The following is a 27,557-nucleotide window of genomic DNA, read 5'->3' as shown; positions in this document are numbered from 1 at the left end:
AAAAAATACAGTTGTTGGGAAAGAAAATCTTGTAGGTATGTATGTACATTGCATATTCATATTCCATATCTCGTTCAATGTTTATTCGTAAGGTGTCAAAAAGCATAACTACAAATATATAATGCATTCATTTCTTCATCAAAGAAATTTGGATCTCACCACTCTTACGTCGATCATCATCTCATCACAAAAAAATAACAATTGAAAAACTCGGTAAGCAAGGTAAGGACGACGACAAGAGTATTTTTTCAAGTTCTAGAGCTTGTCTCATGCACATACTACCAACTTTTGTCAATATATAATTATTATGCGTATTGTGGAGTATACTGTTGTTGCTGCTGCTGTTGTGGAACAGGTCTCCTAACTTGTTGTTGTTGTACCAATTGTGGGCGTGGTCGTGGAGCATTGATAACGCCTTGAATTTTTTGTTGTGGTCCTGGACCCTCACGTTCTGCTTCTTCCTCTTCCTCCTCCAAATTCTTCTTGTTGGGGTCACATGGGTTACCAGATTGATATTCGTACTCTCGCTTCTGGCCGTCAGGGTCAACTATACGTGTGCGAAAACAACCGTTTTATAGGGGCCAAAGTTTATTTATAGTAACCTCGCACTTTTCATACGTACCATATCCATACTTTCCCCGGACAACACAATCGGCTCCGATGGTTTCTTCTTTAAACGTGCCATCTTCGTTCTCGTAGCCTTTTTAGGACAGAAGACGGATTAATATTATGCATGAGAAGCAATCATTTATATGTCATATATGCGGATGCTATGTAAATATTTGCATATCGAGGTTTATGTTACCCCAAGTTATGGAACCATCATCATTATTTCTCATGTATCTGTTAACAGTTTGGATGGGGGGAGGGGTGGTAAGTCTGGTACGCTTCCCGTCCAATCCGAATGATGCAACTTGTTGTCCTCGAGACTGTTGTTGCAGAGGTGCGGCTGACTGGACACGCTGTGGTTGTGGTTGAGGTTGTGGGGCATATTGTGGGGCCGCGGATGGCAGGGGTTGTCTCTGAGGAACTGGTTGACGTTGACGAGCTGGAGCTTGTTGTAGCTAACAAATAATCGAAAAATTCCCAATTTTAGTCTACCATGTTTTACACAGTTTGTACACACAAAATCGTGACTTCAATATATATTGCACCTGCGGCTGCGATTGTGGAATTACCAAACGTTGTGGACCTTGTGAAAACGCAATCGGTTGCGACACTCGAACAGGAGCACGTTGGATGGGTCGTCCTGTGACTTGGATTTGTGGTTTTGGAGACTCTTCGTCGTCCTCGTACTCTTCATACTCGTCGTCCGCAGGGGAAGCAGTTGTCGGTCTGGCGTGCGTCACGGGCCCTCTCGTTGGTCCTCCTCCGAATTGGGGTGAGGGGAATCCGGCGAAAGAGGGTGGGGCCGCGGAGGGGCTGCCTTGTTGGAGGAGGATGGGTTGGGGTGACCTGTACGCGGCCCCTCCTGGTCCTCCTTGTTGACCCCTGAGCCCTGCATCGGATGGGCCGAATGTGAGTTGTTGAGAGTAGCTGGGACCAAAATTGGGTGGTGGTTGACTAGGACCCTGCTGCTGCTGCTGCTGGGGATGAGTGAATTGGGTGACTGGGCGTGGACCACCTCCAAGTTGAACACCTCTTTGTGGCAATCCGTAGGTTGAGTGGGCCAAAAGGCACACCTATCAATTCATAAGCAAGCAATAAGCTATTAATTCATTTCAATTCATGCGGTGATTATTTATTATTACGTAAAATCTATTATCGCATCATGTTGCATGTCCATTGAAAGTGAAATGGTAGTCCATTTCAGTGATGAGATCAAATTATCAGATGACGTGGAGGAGGAGAAGCCAGACAACAAGAGGACATGCATGTAATGGGAATTTGAACAATAATTTGTCTCAACAAGACGTATTCATTGAGCATCATTTCATGAGGAGAGGTGTGCAACTCCTGCACTATTCCTTCACACGTAACAATGCAATTTTGGGTTTGGCTTCTTGTTTAGCAATAATAAATCTGAATATTCACGATGATCTAGTTGATAACGCTAACCAAGTATTTCTACCAAGCAGCAACTTATTGCCTTATTTTGAAATAAATCTGCCGTCCCTTCCTCGTACGAGGAGGATAAGTGATGTCGACGCCTGGGGTAGCCTCTGAATTTATGCGGATGCAATTTTGTTTTCATTTTATGGGATTGGAATGGCCCATTTCAAAATCGTTCAACACAAATGGATTTCATAGACATGGATGATAACAGTTGACAATGCAAACCATTCGCCCGTGGAGGAGCGAGTGAGTGGACATATTATTATTATCTGCATCAGGGTAAAATACTTATTGCGCCACTTATTATTATACATACTTTGCAATATTCTCATTGTTTGACGACCACTGCTTGGCTTGCATTTTGCGTGTTTGGTTTGCAAAGCGCACAAATAAATGAGATCGCATCAGGAGAATTTTGTGGTCCTACCATTTATTTAACGAGAGCAAACTGCAGCTCATACACACACACACACACTCGACCACTTTCACTAATTTCTTAAGAATTAATAATGAGATCAGTTTTGTGAGCCTGTTGTGGATGCAGGCTTACAAACGAGATGAGGAGCCGCCGCCTTCTGTTTTTCACGTGCATATCGACATACCGACACATTGGTTGTGTTAGCTAACGAGTTAACCTCAATGCAAATTTTGTGGACAATATAGGACCTAACAATACTTCGCTTAGGAAGAAAAGATACGTCGAGACGATAAAATGCTACCACCAATTAGACATAGATTTGGTTTTACGATTTCATTTTAAATCTCGACCACCATGCAATAATTTATCATTGAAATGGAAAAAGACGTGTGTCATCTGAATTTAGTGAACCATTCGAATTGATGCATGCTTCATTGCGTCTGAGCCAAAGTCGTTCGTCACCCTTGGCCCTTAATTGAAAACAAAACACTGTTTGACCAGTTTTACTAAACTTGGCTTACAAAAAGTAGGCAATTGTGTGTATAAAAGGTCTGAAAATGCTAACATACGTATTTATGATGGCGTCTTTAATTCACTTGAGCTTTTTCAAGCAACAAACTAAACAAATGTGTATTTCTGTATATAGTAAAGCATGTTTCGTTGCAGCTATAAAAATATGTTGAAATCGAAACTGAAGTGTCATTCTTTTGATGGAAAAAGTGTAAATGTGAATTAAGTAGACCTGCACATTTGTGCTAATTCTCATGTTTACATGCTTTTGGCTATAAATTTTGGAAACTAATGCAATGCGTGTATTGTGGCAGTGTTATTAGGCATTACTATTATTATAGAGTTTGAGGAACTTTTTTGCCATGTCTGCTACAAAACAATAAGTTGCTTACTTTTGAAACTTGGCCAAGATCTTCAAATATTTGAGCATTTTGTATTTTTACGTACGTATTTCCATTCGAGCGAACCCATCTCATTCATTAAAATCTCATTCTCGATTTCCATATATCACTCGATGAATGCATGATTTAATTATAGAGAAAGTATTCAAAAAGTGCTTCCATACTTGCAGAGAAATTAAATAATAATAAAGAAGATCATTTTATTATTCTATGTGGAGTAATAATCACCTCAAATTTCTTAAATTTTCCTCCTTCCTACTGTTATTACGCATCCTCGTTCTTTATGTTTATTAAATGTGCACCTTGGGCGATGCATGGGCATGCAACTGCAAATCCAATTTGATTAGTGTGACGACGAGCAAACTATTACAGACGGATAATATTCGAAATAAAATAATAACAAGTGCTTGGTTTGAGTCGAAGAATGCAAAAAAACAAACGCATTCAACTCGTCCCTTTCACAAAGTTAATGGGAAACAATTAAAGATGAAAAGATGTGTCAGATTAGTGCGGACTTGGAAGAAAGTTAATCCTGCGATGAAAGAAGAAGGACGTGAATCTTGTTAATCAAGTTGATTGTGAGAGGACAATCCTAATTAAAGTGCGGTCGGATATGCAGACATGCTGATGCCGTAAAAGGGAAACCAGCATCAAGTCGAGACATTAATTCAGTTGTTAATTACATGGTGATGGATGGATGACAGTTTGTGGGCAAATGCTCTGAACCAGATTTTAATAAACATGTCAAATTTTTGTGCGCATTTATGCTGAACTACAAGTCTATTAGTCTACTAGTACTATACTACATAGTAATTTATGCGACAATGATTTTTTCATGAGCGACCATTTCTTTGCGTCTCATATTATCCTTCTTTTGCTCATTTTTTTTTCTTGCATGCAAACATTTTTTACCTGCATTTAATACCTGTTGCATAAAAACCGTGTTATAAAAATAGTGAAGTCAATTTCATGATGATTTCTAATGCAAAATTTATAAGTAGAAAAATTAAAATTCAAACGAAAATACACAACAAATGCTAAACATGCAAATTAATTATTATGATAGCCAGAGATTTAATCACAGATTTAGATCTTCTTTAAAACAGTACGTAAGACAATGCATGTTGCATAAATTTGTGGGTGCTAAATTTATACACCAACTTTTATATCTGCAAAGTAAATAATTATTACTCGAGGAGTCACTTACCGCGACAACAAATCGACGCATTCTTGAAACCGATACTGGTTGTGGAGAGACTCCAAAAGATTTCCGCTTGGCCTTTTGAAACAGCACGACCGTTCAACGTGGAACTTTATGATCAACTGAATCAAAAAGTACTTCGAATCAATGAGGATCCTTCCTTCGCGTGAGTTTAGGACTCCTCAACTCGTCTCGCAATACGGCTTGACTTTTACTGTCGTTCGTTCGTGCGAGCTCAAGAATTACAACGCTTCGGCTTCTACAACCACCACCACTGCACTGCAACAAACTGACATGAATATTCAAATTTTATCGATGAATTATGAACAAAATTGAATGAGGTAACGTGCACCAAGCAAAGGGTACTTTACAGCAATGGGCAAGATAATGTGACTCATGCACCGTATCTGTATCGCTGGTTGATGGAATTAGATTGGTTTTCTGAGATGCGCGTTCAAATTCCTGCTCTTTGCTCATAGCTTTTATACTTTTCAAAAAGATTTGCTGAATACCTCGAAGAATGAGAAAGTACATGAGCTAAACCTCGATCACTAATAAGACGTCTATCCCCATTATTCCTTTCACCTTTTTCTAATGTGCAGAACAGCGTTTATTTAAAAATTTAGTAACGTGTTGGATGTGTAATGGCTGTGAAAATTTTGTAAAAATATTTGATTGGGAAATCCGACTAGACGACAAGCCTTGTGGTTCGTATAATAGTCTGATCTCTTCATTTTAGTATCTAAATTATAGCAATCATAATGATGGCAATTTTTCGAAAACATAAATTGCACATGAATTTCAGGAATCCAGAAAATAGATTTTACAAATATTTTATAGCTTGATTTTTAAACAGAAAAAAATCTCCTTGTAAAACAGATATGAGCAGAAATGTACGACAACAACGCTAACCAATACATAGTTGTTGATTTGATGAAAACGACGAGTTAGTTAATTAAAGTTGCCTGAAAATTGTAAAATTAGGTCTTCAAATCAATGATTTGTCAACATGTTGGACTCCTTCCGGTTGTTCCTTACATGCATACGTGGTACACACGTAATTGACTTGTTGCATTTTGTTACTACAAATATTTTTTGCTTGTGACTTGTGATTATGTACTTGTGATTGATTAATGAATTAAATATAGTTCACTCCACTTCCGTTCAAGGAAGCAGAAGTTATGGATTATAGATCTCTGGTGGATGGAGTATAATGAACAACTTGATTTCTATGTATGTTAAAAAATCAAATGAACAAAGAGAGACACAACAAGAATTTGACACAAATTACGTTATATAATGCTCGTTCGGTTTAAATAATAATTTACCCACAAATAAACATGTTTCGTCTGATTAATTTACCATTTTAGGTAATACGATGTATAAGGATCACAACTTAAATATTCAAGACTAATAGAGTCCAATTATGACAGTCACTATGAAAGGTTGATTTACTTTGGGATTGATTATCAATATTGGTGCAATGATAGTTATGTAATGTAAAATGATGAACAATATGACATTAAAGAACAAAAACGACAATCACGGATCATGTTGCTAATAATAAAACATTGTAACGCATGCAATGAACTAGTGAAGCATTTTTTATCATTTGACCTAAACCCATGCACAAGAGTTTCAAATATCTGTCATTTTTCAACTTGTATGACTTCTCAAGACCATTCCAAGGACTTCGATGGGTACATTGTGTATGGTGACCTGTGCCCTCATCGTTCACGGGGGTTATGATGGACGGGCAGATAAGTAGATGAAACTAAATATAAACTAGCTGCGCAAGTTAATACGTAATTCTGCGTAACAATAGTTGATTTATCTAGCCCATTTTACGCAGAGCAAAAAATTAATGTATGTATTGGATTATGTTTCACAACAATATTCATAAATTGATAGCACCTTTCAATTAAGTTGTTTTAACAGTGCTTGCGAAGTTTGCACTTGAACTTATACTCTAACTATAGGCATACGTGTGGACCTTGATGAAGTGGACCTTTGCATAAATCAACGCTGGGTACATCAAGTAAATGCACGCTTAATTTCATAGCGTTGGGAAACTTATTTGACAAAAAACTACTTTGTATACTCAAACTGCAAGTTGAAGTCAGTGTCTTGGTCAATAATTAGCCCAGCAGCAGCAATACAGAAATTTGTTGCATAAATGATCATGATCATCATGCACCTTTGTCATTACCATCAGTGTGTCGTTTCATCATCAATTTTTTTCAATATTTACACAATTATTCCTTTAGAAGATAATTTATTTTGCTGCCAACTCTCAGTGTGAAGCCAATTCAAGAAGAAGGGACATTAATTTTGCGATATTGCTCTCTCCATAATTCGATCAACATGACGATTTAATAGTGCGTCCGAATCGGATAAAAACTAATAAAAATCCGTAATAATCAAGTGATTAGGCTACCTTTGTGTTCAAAATGAGCAGTGGGAACGGATTGCTTGGGATGTTCGAGTCCATAACTCAACCCCTCATGACCTATCTGTGGTTTCCACCTATGTACAGTTTCATAGGATCCATTGGCATATTTTTGGCCATGTGGCAACGCATGGATGTCATGCAGGACGAGCAGTGGCGGCCACAGGCAACGGAGAAATTTGACTTCATTGTAGGTAAGTTGTATGAATTTAAAATTAAAATTGTCATGCTAATGATGCGGCTCATAAGATATTTCTGTCATGCTAAACAAATTTGTACCTTTTTTCCTGGTTAAGTTATTGTGATTTTTTAAAAATAGTGGGGGCAGGATCTACTGGGACGATTGTCGCAAATAGGTTATCAAAGCATTACAACGTTCTACTACTCGAAGCTGGAGGAGAACCTAACCCGTTTTCCTTTATTCCTGGGTTTGGATTCTTTTTAATCAACTCTCCACAAACTGACTGGATGTACAAAACGGTGCCGCAGACTAAAAGTTGCTTAAACTCTGTAAATCAAGTAAGACCAAGGAACAATTATTTACCTTTACATGAAAATGCATAATGAGTTAGCTACATAACGGAGGGCAAGGTCTGATTGGTGGTGATCGTGATATGTAGCAATCAAGCTGGAGCGCTGGCAAAGGTCTCGGAGGTACCGGGACGTTGAACTTGATGGTGCATTTACGAGGACATCACAAGGATTATGAAAACTGGTCCAACATAACCGGTGACCAAAGATGGGGTTGGGAAGGCGTCCTTCCATACTTCAAAAGTTATGAAAATCATGAAGAAGCTTTCGATGTGGATAGTGCGTTAAATAAGTCAATGCTCAGTAATATTCCAATTATTTGCATTTTAACTTTGGTTTATTATTTACCTAATTAGAACGTTATCACGGGTTTTCCGGTGATCTCAGAATTCAAGCTCCAGATTACATTGGAGTTGGGGTTGATTTCATAAAGGCAGGCATGGAGATGGGATACCCAATGGTCGACCTCAACGGGGTTTATGATGAAGGTACACATCTAGCAGGGCAATCAATCACTTTTTCACATGACCATATCTGTAGTACTTGCAATAAAAAACTGAATGTGCATCTGCTTGCAGGATTTGGCGTGGTGCGGTACCCAATTAAAAACGGCGTTCGTCAAGCCCCATTCAAAGCGTTTTTGGAACCCATCAGGTCACGAACGTCACTCACCATTAGAAAGTATGCCCATGTCAATAAGGTACATACACTCGAAATTTTAAATAAACTAACTTACCATCTCTCAATTATACATAGTTTAATGGGTATTTTTTGCTTGAAGGTATTGTTTCGCGAAGGGAACCAAGCATACGGAGTAGAATACGATAGGTAACTTTATTTAATTAATTTTTGAAAGTCAGAAGTTTAATAATAATTAACCTAAGCTAATCGTACTGTTGCTCATGTCCAGACATGGAGAACGACATACGGCATATGCAACCAAAGAAGTAATTCTCAGCGCAGGGACTATTGCAACCCCAAAAATTTTGATGCTTTCCGGAATTGGACCAAAAGAACATCTTGAAGAAATTGGGGTAATACTGGCTGCTAATAAAAAAAGTCCTTAAATGTGAGCGTATTTGACCTTTTGACTTGGATTCTATTGATTCTGATAGATTCCAACGCTAAAGGATTTACCCGTTGGGAAAAATTTGCAAGATCATGCAAGCGTCTACCTTAATCCAATTTTCATAAACCAGCCAAGAACATTTTTAATGGATCGAGATTTGACTCCCAGCGTGTATTTGGCATGGCTTGGTGCTGGTCGAGGAATTCTCACATCATCCGGAGTGCACGCATCCGCTCTGGTCTCGTCGTCACTTGCCAAAGCTTCAGGTCACGGAGATTGGCCTGATCTTCATTTTCTTGTTTCTGGAGTTTCTGTCTCAAAATCCTTTCCTTCAGAAATTTCAAAAGCATTCGGTCTTAGATTTGACGACATGAACCAGTATTATCAGCATGCTGTTGGCAAGGACTCTTTCGTCCTGATTATCTCTGGTGCTCGACCAATGTCACGTGGACATATCAAATTGGGTGGAAGTAGTCCCCTTGACAGCCCTGTAATTGATCCAAACTACTACTCAGACCCAAACAACATGGACTTGAAAGTTATGGTTGATGGAATAAAAATAGCATTATTTTTGGCTGAAAATACAACTGCTTTTGGGGAACTTCTGGGAGCCAGATTCACGGACGAAGTGCTGCCAGGTTGTGAGAACATTGAATTCCGATCTGATGCCTACTGGGAATGTTACGCCCGACGGTACACGGTGAGTCTGCACCACGCTTGCTGCACGGCTTCCATGGGGAGTGCCTCCTCCCCCCACGCCGTTGTGGACACTCAGCTCAGAGTGATTGGGACCAAGGGATTGAGAGTCATGGACTTGTCCGTCTTGCCGGTCATAATTACGACAAACACACAGGCCACCGCGCTCATGATTGGCGAAAAAGGTGCGCAACTTGTCTTGAATCAATGGCAAGGGAAGAAGAAATCGGATGAGACACATGACGATGGATTTAATGAGCAGAAGTAGCCTAACCAAAAATCTCTTAATTTCTCTAAATTATTTATGCGTTCGAATAGATCTCTGTGTTTAAAATTATTTAAAACTTTCGCGTTAAATGATAATACAATAGCTCTAAGCATGCACGGATTCATAGCGGATTGCGTGTGGTTCACAGTAGTTCACACGCTTTCTCTCGTTGTTAGTACTCGCCGTTACCCACGAGCAAAGTTGCCCGGAGAAAGTTCAATGTGGGTGTTTCGGCCGTGTTCGTGACTTTCATTGATTTGTCTGAACCAGAAAACCGGAATGAAAAGTGCATTTTGATAAAAGTAAATACAGCGAATAAAGGCAATTATTTATTATACTACAGTTCCTGATAATTTAATTTGTAATTCTATGAAAATAATAAAATGCTAGTCTCGAAAGTATTTTCCGTTGTGACACTTTTCTTCTTTTCTTTCTACGTTGAGCAATATGAAAGCGCAAAAATCTTGTTTTATTTCGGCTCTTCAATTTATTCTCACAAAGTTGCAGTGTGGCCTTTGGTATTAAAGTTGGCTGAGAAGGGTCACCAAATCACCTTCTTGTCTCCACCGTTTCCTAAGGATAAGCCGACGACAAGCTCAGAACAGACACCTACACAGTCTGCTCTCAATAATAATGTGAGAATATTCCACCCTAAATCTCTCGTCGTTTTTTGGCAAGAAAAAGAAAATAACAATAGAACCAGGGATGCCATCACTTCGCGAGTGCAAGGGTACAGTGATGGTCAAGGTAGGCAAAATATTATGCATTTACATACATGCAAATATAATTGCAGTTATTTAAAACGAAGAAAAAATTGAATTAATGTAATTTGAAAGGTTATTGGGATGCTTCGATGCAGAACGCGTTGGAGATATGCCGGGTGATATTTCGGAGCTTGGAGGTGCAGGAGTGGGTGGAGGCGAAGGTGCAGGAGTTTGACTTGGTCGTGATTGACACTCCGTATAACGAGTGCGCCCTGGCGCTGGCCCACCGCCTTGGCTGCCCCCACATCCTCTTTGGAACCACGTCCCTCTACATGTGGCACCAGGAGATGTTTGGCCTTCCCGACGAAACCTCATGGCTTCCGAACTACTACTACCACTTTCCCACCGAGATGAGCTTTCTCCAAAGAGTGAGAAATGCTCTGACGCCACTCCAGTGGTTCTACTCCACCAACAGAGTGTCCTACATTGTCCCGCAACTGGAGAAACTCATGAGGAAGTCCTTGAACGTGACTGACCTCCCTCCTTTGGATGAGTTGGAGAGAAGCACGAGTTTGTTCTTGCTGAATACACACTTTATTCAAGAGTATCCCAGGTCACTGCCGCCTTTTGTCGTAAGTCTTTGCCAAATTGGTAAACTTTTATTATTCGAATAATAGAAATCGGTTACGTTTAAATAAATATATTGTGTGTTATGTCGACGGTGAAGGTCCCAGTGGGAGGTCTGCATCTACTTGACCGGGTGGATGAAGATGACGGAGATCAAGAGTTGTCACCGGTACGTCATATACTCGTAGATCGGGTATTGTAAATAATTCAATTTGTTATCATAGGACATTACTGAATTTCTGGATAAATACGCCGAGAACGGATTCATCTATATGAGCTTTGGAACACAAGTTGAATTTTCCAGAGCACCGGCCATAGTCATTGAAAAGTTTATTAATACATTTATAATTCTGGAGATGCCAGTATTGTGGAAATGTGATGATGTGGAAAATGCTCCAAATGAGAAACCTAAACGAGTTCATATTGCTAAATGGCTTCCGCAGACTGCGATACTTTGTAAGTCTTAAGAAAAGCTGTAGTAAGTAAGTAAAAACAATTCCACTTCTTGTAACTCGTTTGTGTTCTTTAGCTCATCCGAAAATCAAAGCTTTCATAACGAACGGAGGAGCACTTAGCCACCAAGAAGCAATTTTCTACAGCGTCCCTGTCATCGCATTTCCCCTCACACCTGAAGAAGATTACAATTCAATAATAATAGAAAAGTCGATGATTGGATTTATGATGAATATTGCCTATTTTACTCAGTATGAATTGGCCACTAATGTTCGAAGACTAATCTCGGATGTGACGTAATCTAGAATATATAAACACGTTTCATGACTAATAATATTGTTATACTATTAAGCGACGCTAATCCCTCTTAATTTTCAATGTGTGCACAGATACAAAAACAACGTGATGAGACTTTCAGAACTATTTAAAGACCGACCTCAGCAACCCGTTGACACAGCCGTTTGGTGGACGGAATATACGATTCGCCACAAAAATTTGACTTTTACTAAACCTTTGGCTATTTATCAACCATGGTACCAAAGGCGGCTTCTTGATGTTTGGATATTTCTTGGGTTTACTGTATTCGGATCGCTGATAACTTTAGTGATATCTGTGAATTACATTTTTTGCAACAATAATAAACCTCCTTTAGTTATAAAATCTTCCAAAAAAGTTAAAACGGCCTGAGGGAAATACAAGCTTAAGAATTGTATGATTGTTTTGTGTGTATAGTTAAGTATATATTTAAACAATTTACGTCTCACGCTGAATAAATGCACAATTATTATCCAGAAAAGTAGTGTTTAAATCATTCATTCAATATCAAAGATAACAACGAGTGACACTAAGTTTTACAATTAGGTAACTAAATAATTTAAGACTCTTCCGCTTCTTCTGCTGCCTCCTGTTCGCGAATTTGTTTACGCCAAAGTCGCCAAGCATACGAGGCATCACTCTCGGGATACTTTTCAGAAAATTTACTTTTCAAAGTACCGTATTCGCTCAGCAGTTGATGTTTGATCTGTAAACAGGGATTCAAAATTAACTACTTTGAAACGAATGCTCAACATTTATTCATGGGCAGCTAAATTCATCATTTTTGTATACCTCATGGTGATTCCTCCTCCATTCAGTTTTCATCAAATGATTTTCCCAAGATGGCAAATTCACATAAAATGGCGTGTATAACTTCCGACGCAGGGGTATCCTGTCTCCAAATCCAATCTAGAATTTGAATAGAGCAAAATTAATTCTATTTCTGAGTACTCTCGGATTCTTTACACTCCATACCTGAGAAAAATCCAAACATTCTTCATATTGAATTTCTTTTTCAGTTCTGCATTCACTCGGCGCCGCAATTACCACTGGAAAATTATAATTGTCTTCTCGCTGAAAGAAAAAAGAGAATAACTATCTATGTTAAACGAAAAATAAACTACTCGGTTAGCTACTATTGAACAATGCATACACTTTATTGACCAAACCAGTGCTGCAACTTCAATTACCTGTTCGACCAAGTATAATTTCTTTTCCTCTGCTAATTGCTGGTGACTTTTCTAAAGTAAATCACAGTACAGTATTAGTATTTATGCGTCAGACTTTTAAAGAATTAAACTTCATTTGTCAATTTAATAAAACCTGCTGAATTAACCCCAAAATAAATCCTTTCACTATGTGCTGCACGCAAGTAGAACCTTCAATTTTGGCATATATATCTTTAATTCCAATCAATTCGCACATAGTTTTGATTGCTCGGTGACACACAAGTCCAAACCCTTCTGGCTTCTTGTACACAAAGATTTTCGTATTTCCGAATCGAGAAAAGAAATCGTGAAGAACTATCAATAATGAGATCATTAAGTTAGTTTACAAAATTATATTAATACACATAATGCACTTTATGAATAATGGGAAAATTACCAGTATGATTGTTATATCTCTCAACCCAAAGTAACTTTTGTCCAGCTCGATTTTTTGCTTTCCGAAGAGCGCCTCTGCCTTCTGGACTCTTGGCCAAGGCAAACCCACAACATCCATCATTATTTCCAGTAAATGCTAAAACACTAAAACGACGACGACGACCAAGATTGGCATCCATGTTGGTGACCGTTTTCATCTAAGTGTGAAACATTTGAATGAATTTAAGTAAGATACTCAACAAATCTGTTACGTGCTTATTAATTTTACGTACTTCCAAGACTTTGGTATCGAATCCCTCAAATGTGTCTGTGTGAAAATAGTGAAATAAATTGAAAAATTGATAAATGCAAAATGGTAGATATGATATATGCAAAACCTAGCTACGTGGTTACAGTCAGGAGATGAAACGGTTACTGTTAAATAATAGTACCTTCTCCAATTGGATCTGGGGGGCCAATACTTCTACCGTGCATTTTCGTGCCAGACCAACCTCGCTCCAACGGGCTAAGTCGGAGAGGACGAAATTGTCCCATGTTGTCCCTCAATTTAATAAGCTTCGCCTCTCGGTCTGGATCTGGAGGAAGTTGTTTTCTTTCCATAATCTCCTTCCCTTGAATAATCGGGGTTGTCAACCCTGGCCACGACATATTTAATTTCCCTATAATTAAAAACAACAATCGTGTTAGTATGTAATCAGTAAGGTGATTTTTAGTACATAATAGTTTTTAACAGTGAAATCATGAGATAATTTACAACTCACCAATACCAATGATTTGGCCTTTATTTAAATCTTTCGCCGACTTTTTGCCTACACCTTTTCCTCTACCTCTCTTACGACCAGCATTACTTACACTAGTCACACCTTTCCACAACTGCTGGGCAGTTACTGAAATTATAATAATTTTTTTTATCAATAGCCGTACTAGTACACCTTCCCCATGTTTTGGCAGTTACCTTTGTTGTAGAAGCTAGTGATTGACGAGTAGTTTACCTGCTGCTGCTGATTAAATGAATTTAAAGTGTTTATTTTTTTATTTAATAAGGCGCAATTTTGTGGCATAGCCAAAGGCATTATTAGCCTTCCTCTCGTGGCGTCGATTTGAATTTGTCGTAACCACACAGCTCCAGGTAATGACCCGATTTTCTGTTCTGAAATATGCAAACCATTTTCTGTTATACTTTGGCCGATTATTTATTTAACATACAAAAGTAGGAAATTTAAAAGTGTTACCGAAACCGAAACCGAAGGATAACCGGGCTGTCGATGTCACAAGTCGGTGATAAATCGCCATGTTGTGTTATAATTATTTGTGAAACTACAAATCACTAGTATTTTGCAAAACTAGAAATGCCATGCACCATGAAATTTGCTATATATACTTTTTCAAAATCTACATTTCTAAATTAAATTTTAACAAAACTTTTGCCGTGCTCTTTTCCCAGTCTTTTTTGCGGCGAATGTCTCATTTTTCCTCCATTCTCATTGATCCTTCTGCGAATCACAAAACGAAAATAACATCATTCGTTTTCTTCGCTTGACGAAATTTTTGTCGCAATTCTTCCCATCCTGAAATTTTTAATTAATTATATTAAGTAACTATTAATTATTTAGTCGGTTTAGTAAATTGTGTCGGGTTGTAGCAGTCAACTAGCGCAAGATGTCTGAGCGAAAAGTCTTGAACGTGAGTACTTAATAATTTTATTTATTTAAACTTGTTTATTTTGAAATTTAATTTAGAGATTAAAAACGATAATTGTAGTACCTACTATATTTATTAAACTTGCCGTGGATTTAGAAATAATTTCAATGACTATATTACAGAAATATTATCCGCCGGATTTTGATCCCTCCAAAATCCCAAGGGCTCGTCAAGGGAAGAATCGTCAGTTCACTGTTCGTCTGATGGCCCCCTGCAACATGAGGTGCGACACTTGCGGGGAGTACATTTACAAAGGGAAAAAATTCAATGCCAGGAAGGAAGATGTGGAAAATCAAGATTATCTCGGAATCAGAATATACAGGTTCTACATTAAGGTATGTACCTAGTGAAGTCCTATGTTAATACTAATTTAATCATCAATATTCTAGAATTCTGAAAAGCGCTAGTTAATTACTTAATTGAATTGTTAACATTTTTATTTGCAGTGCACTAGGTGTCTCCAGGAAATTTCGTTCAAGACGGATCCTGTGAGCACGGATTACATAATCGAGGCTGGCGCAAGCAGGAATTTTATGGCGTTGAAACTTGCGGAAGAGCAGGCCGAACGGGAGGAGGCAGCGGAGAAGGAAGAGGAAGCTACGAATCCCATGAAACTATTGGAGAAGAGGACAGAGGCATCCAAAAATGAAATGGCATCATTAGAAGCTTTAGAAGAGCTGAGAGAATTAAATCAACGGAAAGTTAACCTGGATTACGACACCATGCTGAATAAGTACGACGTAATTCGAGACGTAGAGTCGAGGAAGGACGAAGAGGAGGATGATCGACTTATCGAAGAACTCTTTGGTAAAAACGGACAAGTTATTAGACGCATTAAAGATGACAGCGATGATGATGATGAGAAGCCACCGAATAAAAAGTTTATGTCTTCAGCAATTGTTCAAAAACCTACCGATTTTCTCACAAATGCAGATGACAAACTTCAAAACCAAGAAATAATTGCGGAACAACATATTAGCGAAAAGAGTGTTGGAATGATTTCTGTCAACAAGAAAAAATTAGTTCTCGTTAAACCAAAAACTGGCTCTACTTTAACAACAAGTAGCAATCAGCTAGGGTCGTCGGCTCTAAATTCTTCAGCTATCCGGCCACCTGATCAACTTCCGGCTAAGAATTCGGGATCTCTATCGCTTTTGGGAGCATATAGCTCTTCAGAAAATTCAGATTCAGACTAGTGACAATTTTGAAATTAATTATTATGTTTTTATCTAATAAAGAGGTTTTATTTTATAGAATAAATAAATAAACGATATGCTTAGTTTTATGATTGACTTCCATCGTCTATCATTTGAAATGAATGCATGGATTCTAAGGACATGATATTAATTAATGTAGCTGGAATACTTTTTCCTTCATCGTCTTATTCTACATATGTTTTTTTTTAATTCCAAGATATTATTGCATTGTTGCTTGTTCTTGGCACCAAATTGTACAGGACATAAATTCATGAGTTTGGAAATTGCATCTGCTGCAAATGCTAAATACATGAATATGCCAATAGAATTTTAAGAACGGGAAGGATAGGCGATAGACGTGTGTAAAATTCTGTAAGCTCTACACAACAATCTTGCCACCATTGGTATTGCAACTCGGAGTACGCACAAATTTTGCATTGCAAATAATTACTTGATTTCATTTTCGTACTTGTCAGGATATTTAATTTTTCCATTAAACGAGTGATTTTTTCCTAATGCGAATTGCTGATGGCAGGATGGGCGAATGTTCCCCTGAATGAGGAAGAACGGAGCCACTTTGTCTATGGCTGGCTGGCACGATAATGAGGAACAGCAGCAAAAAGCTTTTTTCTACCAGTTCAAATCGAGAAGCCGAACGAGGTGGTTGTATTTCGCTCTCTAAATTAGAAATTACGAAAATGATTTGAAAATTTGTTCTAATATGTGTACTGTGTTGATTCTTCTAAATGTAATGGATGTTCTTCGACCGCTTCAACCCCACAAGGCTGCAAGCCCGAAGGTTACGGGATTGACCTTGACTAGTGCCGTATAAAACAAGATTTACATCTGAAGTGACAAGTTTCACCGGTGGTGAGTTGTATATGTCAAAGTTCTTACATTATCATATCTCGAAATTTAGCACAATACAAAATATTCCATCTAAATTTTCAAGGACGGGATCAAATAAACCAAATAATTCATGGAGTGCAAGAATCGATCAACATATATATGATATGGACAAAACTTAACTTAACTGCTCTAGTTTCAATTTATCGTATGTTGAACAGTATATCATGCAATGCATAATATTGCAACTCATATTCATTGGATTGGATTAAGGAGTGAACGGGAGAATGCAATTTATGTATTACAACCAGTTTAAAGTGCATCGTCTGTGTTAAGGCCAGGCCAGCCACTCGAGATCTCTAGTTGCAGATAACCAGATCTGATTTGGTGAATATGTAGATGAAATTATTGTAAATTTACAGACTGCATATTGGAGTGCATGAAGGAAGATGTTGCTAACGTACTACTAATTAAAGTGAGGTTTAGTGAATTTAATTGAATAATACGTTGTGGTGTTTAGTTGTCGATATAAGATAAGCTAAATAAGAGGGAGTTTTACTCTGTGAATTCGCTTGTCGTGGTGTGGATGTCGAAGACAACTTGTGGTTGAACTCTACAAAAAGAGATATTTTAAGGAATATTATTATGGAGACTTCTGGCGTTATTGATAAGGACTGCCCGTTCGGGGCTTTGTTCCAACAAATCATCAACGAAATGAAGGTAAGTGTGAAGTGTGTGCATTTATACCCAAGCTCAATTAATAAAACTTGTCGCTGGACAATATATAAAGAATCTATAGAACAAGTTCATCACGTGCTACATATATCTTCCATTTTATGGTTTTGCACTGAACCTGTTATTTCCACACTCTTTGTTCCTTTATATAACACTGGATATCCAGTTCTCATTCATTCATACCCACAATAGAAACTTAGAGAATATTTACAAATCTACGTTACCTTCTTTGTCTTTATTTTTTCAATTGGTAGTATTTGTAACCATTTATTTAGCTAGCGTTAATTCATTCATTTGACATTTACTATAAGATTGTTGAAACCACAATAAAAGTTTTTTTTTCATATGCATACGTTGGAGATTCCAGCTAATCAACCTTCTTTGTTCGTGCATATTTAATTGCTTTTTCGACTTTTCATGCAAGTCAATTTGAATTTACATAAACTTGTTCTAATTAGGCCTCATATCAGGTAACATGATTATTGAAAATATGTAAATCATTGTGAATTGGCCTTCGGCAAGCTGAAACTGAATTCGTTTTGTTATGTATGTATGTGCACACAATACATAATTATATGTTGCATTTTATTTGTAAATTTCAGAATTGTGCTCCATTATGGGAAGATTTAACAGCCCGATCGACCAAGCTGCATTCTTGCTTACGGTGAGTCGTTTCAACCAAGTCAAAACTAGAATTAGATCAGAGTGATTATTATATTAAATGTGACAATCTCTTTAAGTCGTGACATTCGAGTCATAGTTAGGATCAATTATGGCATAATTGGTAGAACTATAATTGAGTTTATTCTTTAAAACAAAATCGATTAGCAAGGAGTCTGTTCGATCCAAAACTATCAACTATACTAAAACTAAATGATGTGATGCACGAAGAACTTATAAAGCACTTTAGTTTGTATATCTTCAATTCTACTATATTCTACTATAGTGAGTGAACTCGAGATTTAATATTTATTACCCATACAGACTTAACATGCGAATATAAAAATGAAAATTGCAAAAATTAGCACGCAAAATCCAAGTGTTGACCCCATATTTTATTCGTTTCTTAAATATCTCGTAAATTTTATTAACCACATCCTGAGTTTATTAAGGGCTTTCTTATGACTTCACCCTTTTTTGAATAAATTGAAAGTCTTAACATGTATGTTGTAGGATGTAGGATGCAGTTGTTGTTGGTTCGCCAGAATATATTTTTGGGTCACGAGCACTCAACTATTGCCTTATACAGTTGAAACTTATCCCAACAAAAGTGAACATACACAAGGCAATTTAAGGTTACGTCCCCGTCTAACTAACAACAAAGCCAAATAAACCAGCCAGCTTAGAATTAGATAGAAATGTTGACAGTCGTTAACAGTAAGAGACCTGCTTGAATTAATGAAGGACATAATTCTTCAATTCTTCTTTGAACTCTATGTATAACCACTAACAGACCCTTGCTTAAAAAATTATCATTTAGTTCTTAGACCTAGATTACTCGCATCAGTGTAAATCTTTTGTTGTAATGTTGACTTATTCACAATGATTTGTGCAACAGAAATGTTATTACATTTATTGGTGAATTATGTACGACTAATTAAATCACCGGCAATATTGTGTTACACTTTACAGGGCCACCCTTCAAGCCATTTCTTCATTTCTGGATACATTGCAGAAAATTGCAGATGCTGCCACTGCAACCAAAGGTACATTTTTTTTCGTAACATAATCATATATTCATTGAGAGAGAGAAAAATACACGAAACCACACAATCGTGATGAATATTTGGAAACTACAAGAATATAAGATGACCAATCAAGCTGTAAGAATATAATGCCAAATTTTGAATCATTCATCTCATAATGTAGTAGTCCTGACTCCATGTTTGATACACTACACATAGTAGTTACATAAATAAGCTTGGAGTTTTTGTGTGGTAATATAAAACCACAATATCGCAGATGCCTTCCATACTCCCATCTGCATATAGATAGTAAGTAATACTTGAACAAATCTGAAATCTTGGCAAACTCGTGAATATACAATTTCACTCACTCTATAATTTAATACAGTTACGTAATTGGAGAAGATGTCTGTGTATGTATATGTACGTATGTAAGTGTTGGACTGACTGAGCTGGATTATTATAAGCAAAACACACCTTATTTGTTTGCTACACAGAAGTACATAATTTTGGGCTCTCATTATCTCACCAGGAATACTACTAATTTACAGGATGGGCGTTCTTCTCCCACTCTATTCTAATGTCTGTCCAGAGAGCTCTCTTTTCATGCTGTAGCCAAAGTTTTGTAATTTTGCTTTGTCTTGAACCTTTACGCATAGCAACTTTTATTGCTTCAGAGTTAATAATGAAGACTAATCATTGGGGGCACTGTTTCTCACCCACCCACCAAGCGACGAATGCATACAATGGAACCACATACTAGATCCGCCAAAGTAGTAAAGGTTTCTTTTCTCTTTTTTATTAAATTCCGGTTCAGAACAAATATAATCTGCCTACAGGGTGAAAGTAACTTCCTCCGATGTGCGAGATACGAGTTGTTCTCTGGTAACGCCAGCACACTTTGGTTGACTGCGCGTAGACTCGGGTTCTGACTGAAAGGAGAAATAGGCTGCTTTGACTTTTGAGTTGGATTATTAAACTTTCTACAAACGACGACGTTGCTTGTGAAGAGTGACAAGTGGATATTGCAGCATGAAAGAAAGTAAGACGAATGAGGTAGCGAGGAGAAAGCCAGTTAAATTTCTCTGCTGTCAGGAGGTTGTACGGCGGATATAATCCAGCTGTGGGTGGGTGAATGGATGTAGGTATGGATGATGGGTGGTGCATTTTAAGTGAAGGAGGAGGAGGTTAGATTTGAAAGGGAATGTGGAATGACTACAGTTGTTCCATCCGATGTTCTAGTGGGTGAATCTACCTTCTGCAGTCACAGCCCCATTGCTTTCTTTGTGTACACCACCACTTCCAACCAAGGACAGTGAATTCGAGTTTGAGAAAGGAACAGGAATATGATTACCACGGGAGAATTTCGTGGAGAAAGGAAGGAGAAAAGCCGGGAGAGCTGAGCTGCATGCTATCATCATAATGTGTACATGTGTATAAAGGTTGAGCGCTAGTTTAGGTTACAACAGTTGCTGATCTATTGGGATGCATGGAAAGGACGGCAAAGTTTGTTGGTGGAGGGTTGGTTTGTGGGGAATGAGTGAGGGTACGCATTTCGCCTGGTGCTGAAGGCAACCCGAACCAAGTTTGGTGGCCGTGACCCTCACTTCTGCATTTCCAGGTCCGGGAGTTTGCCGGGTGCGTGGATCGATTATGTTGTCGAGGCATGTATAAAAGTAAGCGCTGCATATGGAAGGGTGGGAGAGAGGGGTTCAAGTTACGTCGTTTTGCTTGGATTGGTAAATTCATGAACGTGCGGATGTATGTATTTGGTTGGACCCGAGTCTGATTATATTTCGGATGTTTCAATTTTGGCAAACCGCCTTGTGTAATGCAAAGCACTGACTGTGCATGTACTATGCAATTCAACGAAACATATATGTTGGAAGCTAAGATTATGTTTACGACGACGAACGATTATAATCCGTCGTTGCACACACAGCCATGCTATATTTGTAATAATCATATCAACATTGAAAACGAGAAGGGCACTGTGATGATAGTTTGAAATTGAAGGTCGTTCATTCATCCCATCATTTTAGATTTCCACTGTATTTCTCAGTAAAAGGTTCAATATATCATTCAAGTATTGATCCTACTCTGATGTCAGTAATTTTTCCAGTCTCTCCTACTCACGTACCAGCTTCATTTTTTTACGTTGTATAGTTTTTTTGGAAGGGGACGAATAACGATGTATCAGAGAATGCGAAGACGAATAAAGTTGTGCAATGGATTTGAAGAACTAACTGAAAGGATAACTCAGTTTTGTCGTATGTTGTTATTCTCTGAAAAAAAGTTTGGAATTGTGGTGGGAATGTGGGAGTGGTGGTGTCCTCTGAAGAACGAATAGGATCCACCAAGAAGACATATTTCTGATAACCAACCCTTCTTCTCTTTCCCCAAGTTTATTGTGTAATGTGACACATAACAAACAGTAGTTGATGTGTATTTGCTACCCAAGATCTAGATTTACTTCTTCAAGAATTCTGTCCCTGTCAAATTGGTCGGAAACTTTCTGTGAACTTCTCCCCTTCACAAATATTTTTGTTAATTTGGTTCTCTTTCGCCCATTCTTGTTCATCTCTGCTCATTAATGAGAGAAGGAGGACTTGACTCATTTCTCGCTTCAACTGATAAATTGATTAAAATTCAATTAAACGTCTACTTGAAAATGTGTACAGCATTTTAATCGACATTGTGAACTTTCCATTACTTTTAAACTTAAAAAACACAGTTTTTTTTACCTTACTTGTTTAGCATAACCGAATTTCATTGGTTTCACACCGTAGCGTCGTCCCTAAAGCCTAGTACTCAGGACGAATGTTAACGCGGAATTTCATCGTGCTTAAATACTGTTAAATTTTTCGCTCGAGAGAAATTCGTAAGCGGGCAGAAAATACCACTATTCCTCGTATTACTCGTATATTTCGCTCAATTTTCACTCGTAGGTACTCAGGTCATTTGAGCTGAAAAACAGGTTTCATTTTGCCCCATTTTAAATTAACCGCTTTGCCATTGAGTTGAAACTGAGATTTTGAGGTTGCTCCGCCCTCTTATTTTGAACTCAGAGGGCCGCGAGTCACTTTCCGCTCACATTTCACCTGAAAGAATTGCCTCGATTTAACGGAAACTTGGAGCTTGCATTGAGCGTAAACTGCTCGCGCGGAAAATTCCGCACAAGTTTCACGCGAAGACCTGAGTACCACTCGGGCTTAAATTGAGCAGAATTTCTGCAAAAGTCGTTTTCCGCGCGTAAAGTCCATCGTGAGTACTAAGCTTAAGAGTCGAGAGTGAGAGACATTTTCAAGCAAAAAGTGAGAAAAGTTAAGCCACTCTTCTGAAAGAAGGGTCGAATGAAAGCTCGGTTAGTTGTTTATCGATTTCTGTCCTGTAGTATGCATAATATAATTTCAGCTCAGGTTTACATTTCCAGAGAGAAAATTCCCCTGTCTGCTACTACATTTCCTTCTCAGTCAGATTTATGAGCTGCAGGGGGTTGAGAAATTACGGAGGTGTAGCAATACGGTGACGGTGACTTTTAATAAAAGTGTGTATTACAGAGGCTACTAGGTTTTATTTGCCTGTTTGTCTACCACTACAAAATTATTAATTTGGTATTTTCGAGTTATAGGGTTGGTTGGTGAGCATGAGGCACCCTCACTTGTACACGGTTATTTTAACGTTGATAATTTTTATCGAGTTTTAGGCCGTAAATTGACGTGTAAAACGCACCTAGCTCCAACATGTTACTTACTTATGTATTTGGTTGCACTCGCGCAAGCTTTGTTCTCTTCTCTCCTCCTTTGTTCCGGTGTTTTTGTTGGGGTAGAATTGTTGAAACCGCAAGAAATACGGTCATAGTATGTGAGCCGTATATGTAGGTAATCATACAGCTGCACTTCCTTTTCAATTTCACTTGCATTTTTTACCTGCCAAATTAATTGCTTTGAACTATTTTATTTTCCACATATGTACGTCTGCCCAAAAATTATTTCTTTTAAAATCAAAATGAACGATTGGTTATTCAGAACAAGATTCCGTAATAGCAAAACTGCTGTTAATAATAGCGATAATCTAATAAAGTATTGAATTTCTCTTGGATGAAAATAATTCATAGGTTTTTTAAGTGCTGATGTGCGTAACTGTGTGACAATGCAATTATATGAAATTTAAAGTTTTAATGGGAAATACGAGGCTATGCTGTTATTTCACTTTCAAATACTCACTGTGTAACATAATGACCATTGCATCTGGCGTAAGATGATGATGGCGACATTTTAAAGTTGAAGTTGTTGTTCTCAGCGAGGAGTTCCTTGGTTGGCGATGCAATTACCTTTCGTTCCGTTCGTCCCCGGTATGGTTTTCTAATTTTCGAGACATCTGTCATTAAGATGTACTGTCTCTCTTATTGCCACCGTTGTTATCCATTTGCAATTTCACATGAGATCTGATTTTCAGCACTATGCCAAAAAAAGTTCATTTGACGTGCATTTACTTATTTTTTACTTTATACTTACCCTACACCCAGGCACAAGCAAGTTGTCTTGCAGAATTTGATTTTGGAGCATTATTATCTGATTCTGTTTTTGAGCTGAGAATTTATTGCATCAGTGAGTGAAACCTGCATTGTTGTGGGATGACTATGGCAAAAATTGAGTGCAATGTTTTGATAATGCAACAAAGCATATTTGTATTTTGTCATGATTAAAGTGACACAGACTAACTAAATTGTCATCAAGCTCTGTTTCACTTAATTGTGATTGTCCAAGGGGACACAAACAACTGCACAGCACACAAAAGTAGACAAAGGGATTAAAGTCACACAAATAGAGAAATAAATATCATCAGCATTTATTCACTTCCAAATCTGCCTTCATCATGCATTCACCCCCCTCGTTTTCTTGAACATGCTGCAGTCGACAAATGACATATTTGCGTTTGAAATGGTAATGATGATTAATTTTGCAATCTCTTACTTAAAACATACGCGTCCCACGCGTGAGTTTTGTAATAGAGCAATCCACGTTCGTTATTCCTCTCGTAGCAGCAAGTGCGCTTTCTGGTTGTTAATTTTAGAAAGGGAAAGGGTTAGTGTGTGCATTTGAAACTTTGTTGCACGCACTTCTGCACGTCTTCTTGGGGTGCACTCCAATTCATTTCATTACCTTCTCAGGAATTCAGAAACCCGTTTGTTGCTGGATTGGATGGATGAATGAATGAGAAGGGGACTAAATAACCCACAATAGCGCAAAAAGAAGAACCGAAAGGGTATTTTGGAGCTTCTTGTCTCCAACATTCGAGTAGTCTCGAGTGGCATCCTAATGGAAGTCGTAGTCAAGTCTGTGGAATAGCAATGCAATAATAGTGCGTCTGGTTGTGTACACTCTGTCAATTTGGCTGGTTTATCAAGGCGCCTGCAAAGCAGAGCAGATCCACACCAAAGTTGGGCGACGGTATTAGGTATTAGTTTATTATTCTGTCGATTTTCTCGTAGGTTAAACATAACGGCTACCATATCGCATCTTTTCCCCCTCTTGTAACTCGTGCAGACCAGAATAGGCTAAAACAAGGGCAATAACTTTACCATACTGCAAACCATATGCAGTGGATTGTACATAACTACATAAGTATCTGTAGGAAGTAAGTAAATGGAGAGAGCTGTGTGAGAGAAGGGTTGATTATAATAGTTGTAATGATGGAACAGACTTGTACATATTATTATTACGCACAAGAATCCATGCAGCAGGGTTGTGCAGCTATTTTACTCTTTCAATAATTTGAACGGGAGCAGCAAGTTAATCATTCAACTCTCGTAAGGATTAGCTTGGTGGATGGAACAAGGCAAGGGTTTCATGCATTTTGCGTTAAAGAACGAACTCCCATTATGCTTTTCGTGGTTTATTTTTCTATCTGTCTGCTGTTCCCAGTTAAACAACCAGGACATTCATTCAAAGTCAATTTATTTATATAGTCAGTCGTAGTTTGTATTTGTGTAAACGCTGTGCAGCAGTTCAGTGCACCAGTTTACGCACTTCGTTATTATGCCATGTTTTCAACTATCAATATTATATGAATCAGCATATGGTCTTGTGCCTATGCATTTTAGACTTTTTTGTCCTAGATGCTGTCGAAATAGAGATATTGTCAATTCCGTTCGCAGTCCTGAATTAGTACATATAATTGACGGATGCACCACACCGAGGAGGAAAAGAATGTTCTTTATTCAGTTGAGAGCAAAGACCATTGAGAGTGTCCAGATTCTTCAAATGTGATTATTTATGGGACAGTTCAAGAGATGCACTATTCAGCTCTGAAATGCGAGTGAGCCATATCAAATTCACATTTGTAAAAGTCAACACTCTAATTTCGAGTTGAATTATCACTAAAAATTTGTAAACTAGATTTTAACTCGGATTTTAACCTGTTTAAATGACGTTGAAGGTTATCTAAATACATGTGTGTGTAGGCGTTCATATTTAATCAACGTGCCATTTAATCTTGAAGGGTAAATTTGTAATCAGATCACGCCAGGCGTGCTATGTTTAATTAGTGGAGCAATAATTATTATTTGCACTTGTGAAGTGTGACTACTTTAACTTGAAATATGTTGTCGCAAATTATTACGTGCACTAGAATCAAGCAGCATTATTGATGACTTTAATTATCACGATCCACAAACTCGCTAAATGTCTACACCTAAAACTAACCTAGACTGTAAGCAATTTGTGCCACGCATACATATTTACGTATAATTGGCTGAACTAGATCCCCTCGTGGATGTTATGTCAGCAGACACTCATAATTTGAAATTTAAAAATGGTCCTTGGGCTTGGTACCACACTCATTTGTTAGTGTAACCAATTTGAGACCTTGGAGGACACATGCTGAGCAATTTAGACTTTCAACAAAGGTTTCTACTCTTCGAGTCCAATAAGCTATATTTTAACAACAGCAGCTCGGCTCAATCTTGTGCTTTGCTGTGCTTGCTTTGCTTTTGGTTTCATGTTCCTCGTGTTGTAAAACCTCGGCCTTAAAAGTGTTCCAAGTAATTGGTTGTGTAAGATGCTTTTTCTGCTCCTTTGAGACTTGAAACCTCAATCTCTATTTCTTCCTAACTTTGCCTTCCTTCATCGCAACGCTTTGACGCGCTAATAGCAGTCGTGGTTGTGTGGATTCTATTTCGTTGTATTGGACTTTATGGCTGATGAACGCAGAATAATGGGCCTTGGTCATGGTCCATGGATTCTGCCTTTGGGGAGTACGTTTTCTGTTTCTACCAAATCCGTGGAAAATAATACACAAGAAAACTCTGTAAAACTTCATATTACAAAAAAGCTTGCTAGCAATGTTCGTATGCCCTTACTTGTTAGCATGATGAGCAAAATTCCCTGTTCATATTTATATTATTTTAATAGGGTTTACGACATTTATTTGCTGTCCGAATTTGAATCGCCAGATGGATTCGTGCGTCTCAGATTGTGTTTAGATACATATATTTAGAAAAAAATGATTGTTCTGCAAACCTGCGGGAAGGAAGGAAGGAGATTTTCGGGTTGGAAAACATACTTTCGATAAATCAAATCTTGTAGATGCTTTTATCAAAATTGTGGTTTCTCCATTATGGAGGGAAAGTGGAAGTTCCCCTCAAGAAAGCCAGCAGTAAGTGGATTTTGCAAATCCTTCCCAACACATGGGAATATGTGGCTTTTAGTTTACTTAGTCGGTCTGCTGGTAGAGAATCGAGACAATCTTGGTTGAACACTAACAACAACTAAAGTGGAAGAGAAATATTGTTTCGTTACTTTGAACGCATCAAGTGCTAGAGGCTACGTAGAGCAGGGACGATAAGCTGAATTAGATTTATTTATTGCAACACTATCGTTAGAGACGCATTGTTCACTTACATGAAGAACATTTGTGATTCAAAGTTTGCATGAGGGAGCATGAGATTTCCTTTTCCAGAACTATAGACGAGGAAGCTTATGAATTTGAATTTGACAGTTTGATGAAACTTTCCTATTAAATTGCCAAAGTCACACAAGACAAGTATAATACGTAGCACGTAGGATTGTGTTTTTGCGAATTTTGGCTTA

At 38.0% G+C, this 27,557-nt stretch overlaps 6 protein-coding genes across 14 annotated transcripts in view; 4 read left to right on the top strand and 2 right to left on the bottom strand.

Moving 5' to 3' along the window:
- Positions 1 to 44: 44 nt before the first annotated feature.
- On the bottom strand, positions 45 to 5,006 carry LOC110842493 (proline-rich proteoglycan 2). 2 transcript variants are annotated; one of them, XM_022088243.2, is made up of 5 exons: positions 4,592 to 5,006; positions 1,179 to 1,682; positions 806 to 1,064; positions 623 to 700; positions 45 to 547 (listed from the first exon to the last, which is right to left on the bottom strand). In XM_022088243.2, the coding sequence occupies exons 1-5, from the start codon at positions 4,610 to 4,612 to the stop codon at positions 306 to 308; spliced, it is 1,104 nt and encodes a 367-aa protein (XP_021943935.1). In that variant the 5' UTR covers positions 4,613 to 5,006; the 3' UTR covers positions 45 to 305. The 2 variants fall into 2 exon arrangements, with proteins under 2 accessions (XP_021943935.1, XP_021943934.1); XM_022088242.2 differs by having other exon boundaries at positions 1,155 to 1,682; positions 4,592 to 4,999.
- Positions 5,007 to 6,881: 1,875 nt separating this feature from the next.
- Positions 6,882 to 9,935, top strand: LOC110845452 (glucose dehydrogenase [FAD, quinone]). The gene is made up of 8 exons (XM_022091881.2): positions 6,882 to 7,228; positions 7,354 to 7,553; positions 7,655 to 7,844; positions 7,922 to 8,053; positions 8,144 to 8,265; positions 8,347 to 8,393; positions 8,476 to 8,599; positions 8,681 to 9,935. The coding sequence occupies exons 1-8, from the start codon at positions 7,036 to 7,038 to the stop codon at positions 9,596 to 9,598; spliced, it is 1,926 nt and encodes a 641-aa protein (XP_021947573.1). The 5' UTR covers positions 6,882 to 7,035; the 3' UTR covers positions 9,599 to 9,935.
- Positions 9,936 to 9,950: 15 nt separating this feature from the next.
- LOC110845448 (UDP-glucuronosyltransferase 1-9) lies at positions 9,951 to 12,178 on the top strand. The gene is made up of 6 exons (XM_035853176.1): positions 9,951 to 10,345; positions 10,435 to 10,934; positions 11,030 to 11,098; positions 11,154 to 11,385; positions 11,459 to 11,678; positions 11,772 to 12,178. Exons 1-6 carry the CDS (start codon positions 9,982 to 9,984, stop codon positions 12,067 to 12,069), a joined length of 1,683 nt encoding a protein of 560 aa, XP_035709069.1. The 5' UTR covers positions 9,951 to 9,981; the 3' UTR covers positions 12,070 to 12,178.
- LOC110842302 (28S ribosomal protein S5, mitochondrial) lies at positions 12,178 to 14,738 on the bottom strand. Its single transcript, XM_022088048.2, has 11 exons — positions 14,534 to 14,738; positions 14,257 to 14,451; positions 14,063 to 14,188; positions 13,733 to 13,960; positions 13,574 to 13,608; positions 13,303 to 13,498; positions 13,021 to 13,220; positions 12,888 to 12,938; positions 12,673 to 12,771; positions 12,490 to 12,606; positions 12,178 to 12,403 (listed from the first exon to the last, which is right to left on the bottom strand). The coding sequence occupies exons 1-11, from the start codon at positions 14,592 to 14,594 to the stop codon at positions 12,257 to 12,259; spliced, it is 1,455 nt and encodes a 484-aa protein (XP_021943740.1). The 5' UTR covers positions 14,595 to 14,738; the 3' UTR covers positions 12,178 to 12,256.
- A 73-nt stretch (positions 14,739 to 14,811) lies between these two features.
- LOC110842574 (splicing factor YJU2) lies at positions 14,812 to 16,294 on the top strand. Its single transcript, XM_022088375.2, has 3 exons — positions 14,812 to 14,984; positions 15,125 to 15,337; positions 15,449 to 16,294. Exons 1-3 carry the CDS (start codon positions 14,961 to 14,963, stop codon positions 16,196 to 16,198), a joined length of 987 nt encoding a protein of 328 aa, XP_021944067.1. The 5' UTR covers positions 14,812 to 14,960; the 3' UTR covers positions 16,199 to 16,294.
- A 531-nt stretch (positions 16,295 to 16,825) lies between these two features.
- Positions 16,826 to 27,557, top strand: part of LOC110841623 — a 38,761-nt gene continuing 28,029 nt past the window's right edge. For 3 of the 8 annotated variants that reach the window (XM_035853128.1, XM_022087703.2, XM_035853116.1), the window contains exons 1-4: positions 16,826 to 17,068; positions 17,151 to 17,764; positions 18,382 to 18,443; positions 19,412 to 19,485. In XM_035853128.1, coding sequence (XP_035709021.1) covers positions 17,690 to 17,764; positions 18,382 to 18,443; positions 19,412 to 19,485 — 211 coding nt within the window. In that variant the 5' untranslated portion in view covers positions 16,826 to 17,068; positions 17,151 to 17,689. Of the gene's footprint in view, positions 17,765 to 18,381; positions 18,444 to 19,411; positions 19,486 to 27,557 lie in introns of all 8 variants that reach the window. The other 5 variants (XM_022087631.2, XM_022087488.2, XM_022087344.2 and 2 more) reach the window with 3 other exon arrangements.

The sequence above is a fragment of the Folsomia candida genome, unplaced genomic scaffold (genome assembly GCF_002217175.1).
Source record: "Folsomia candida strain VU population unplaced genomic scaffold, ASM221717v1 Fcan01_Sc001, whole genome shotgun sequence".
Taxonomy (NCBI): Eukaryota; Metazoa; Arthropoda; class Collembola; order Entomobryomorpha; family Isotomidae; genus Folsomia; species Folsomia candida.
This window is presented reverse-complemented; position numbering and strand designations above follow the sequence as displayed.

What these genes read in the sequence shown, in the direction of transcription:
- LOC110845452 (XM_022091881.2), top strand. Translation starts at nt 7,036, where the DNA reads ATGAGCAGTGGGAACGGATTGCTTGGGATGTTCGAGTCCATAACTCAA. An exon ending in GCTTAAACTCTGTAAATCAA is followed by an intron (nt 7,554 to 7,654) that starts GTAAGACCAAGG and finishes CGTGATATGTAG; the next exon opens with CAATCAAGCTGGAGCGCTGG. An exon ending in CAACGGGGTTTATGATGAAG is followed by an intron (nt 8,054 to 8,143) that starts GTACACATCTAG and finishes ATCTGCTTGCAG; the next exon opens with GATTTGGCGTGGTGCGGTAC.
- LOC110842493 (XM_022088242.2), bottom strand. Translation starts at nt 4,612, where the DNA reads ATGCGTCGATTTGTTGTCGCG. An exon ending in TTCCACAATCGCAGCCGCAG is followed by an intron (nt 1,065 to 1,154) that starts GTGCAATATATA and finishes ATTATTTGTTAG; the next exon opens with CTACAACAAGCTCCAGCTCG. An exon ending in TGATGGTTCCATAACTTGGG is followed by an intron (nt 701 to 805) that starts GTAACATAAACC and finishes TGTCCTAAAAAG; the next exon opens with GCTACGAGAACGAAGATGGC.
- LOC110845448 (XM_035853176.1), top strand. Translation starts at nt 9,982, where the DNA reads ATGCTAGTCTCGAAAGTATTTTCCGTTGTGACACTTTTCTTCTTTTCT. An exon ending in GAGATCAAGAGTTGTCACCG is followed by an intron (nt 11,099 to 11,153) that starts GTACGTCATATA and finishes TTGTTATCATAG; the next exon opens with GACATTACTGAATTTCTGGA. An exon ending in TCCGCAGACTGCGATACTTT is followed by an intron (nt 11,386 to 11,458) that starts GTAAGTCTTAAG and finishes TGTGTTCTTTAG; the next exon opens with CTCATCCGAAAATCAAAGCT.
- LOC110842302 (XM_022088048.2), bottom strand. Translation starts at nt 14,594, where the DNA reads ATGGCGATTTATCACCGACTTGTGACATCGACAGCCCGGTTATCCTTC. An exon ending in ATCCTTCGGTTTCGGTTTCG is followed by an intron (nt 14,452 to 14,533) that starts GTAACACTTTTA and finishes TGCATATTTCAG; the next exon opens with AACAGAAAATCGGGTCATTA. An exon ending in AATGTTTGGATTTTTCTCAG is followed by an intron (nt 12,607 to 12,672) that starts GTATGGAGTGTA and finishes TTCAAATTCTAG; the next exon opens with ATTGGATTTGGAGACAGGAT.
- LOC110842574 (XM_022088375.2), top strand. Translation starts at nt 14,961, where the DNA reads ATGTCTGAGCGAAAAGTCTTGAAC. An exon ending in CTGAGCGAAAAGTCTTGAAC is followed by an intron (nt 14,985 to 15,124) that starts GTGAGTACTTAA and finishes ACTATATTACAG; the next exon opens with AAATATTATCCGCCGGATTT. An exon ending in TATACAGGTTCTACATTAAG is followed by an intron (nt 15,338 to 15,448) that starts GTATGTACCTAG and finishes TTTTATTTGCAG; the next exon opens with TGCACTAGGTGTCTCCAGGA.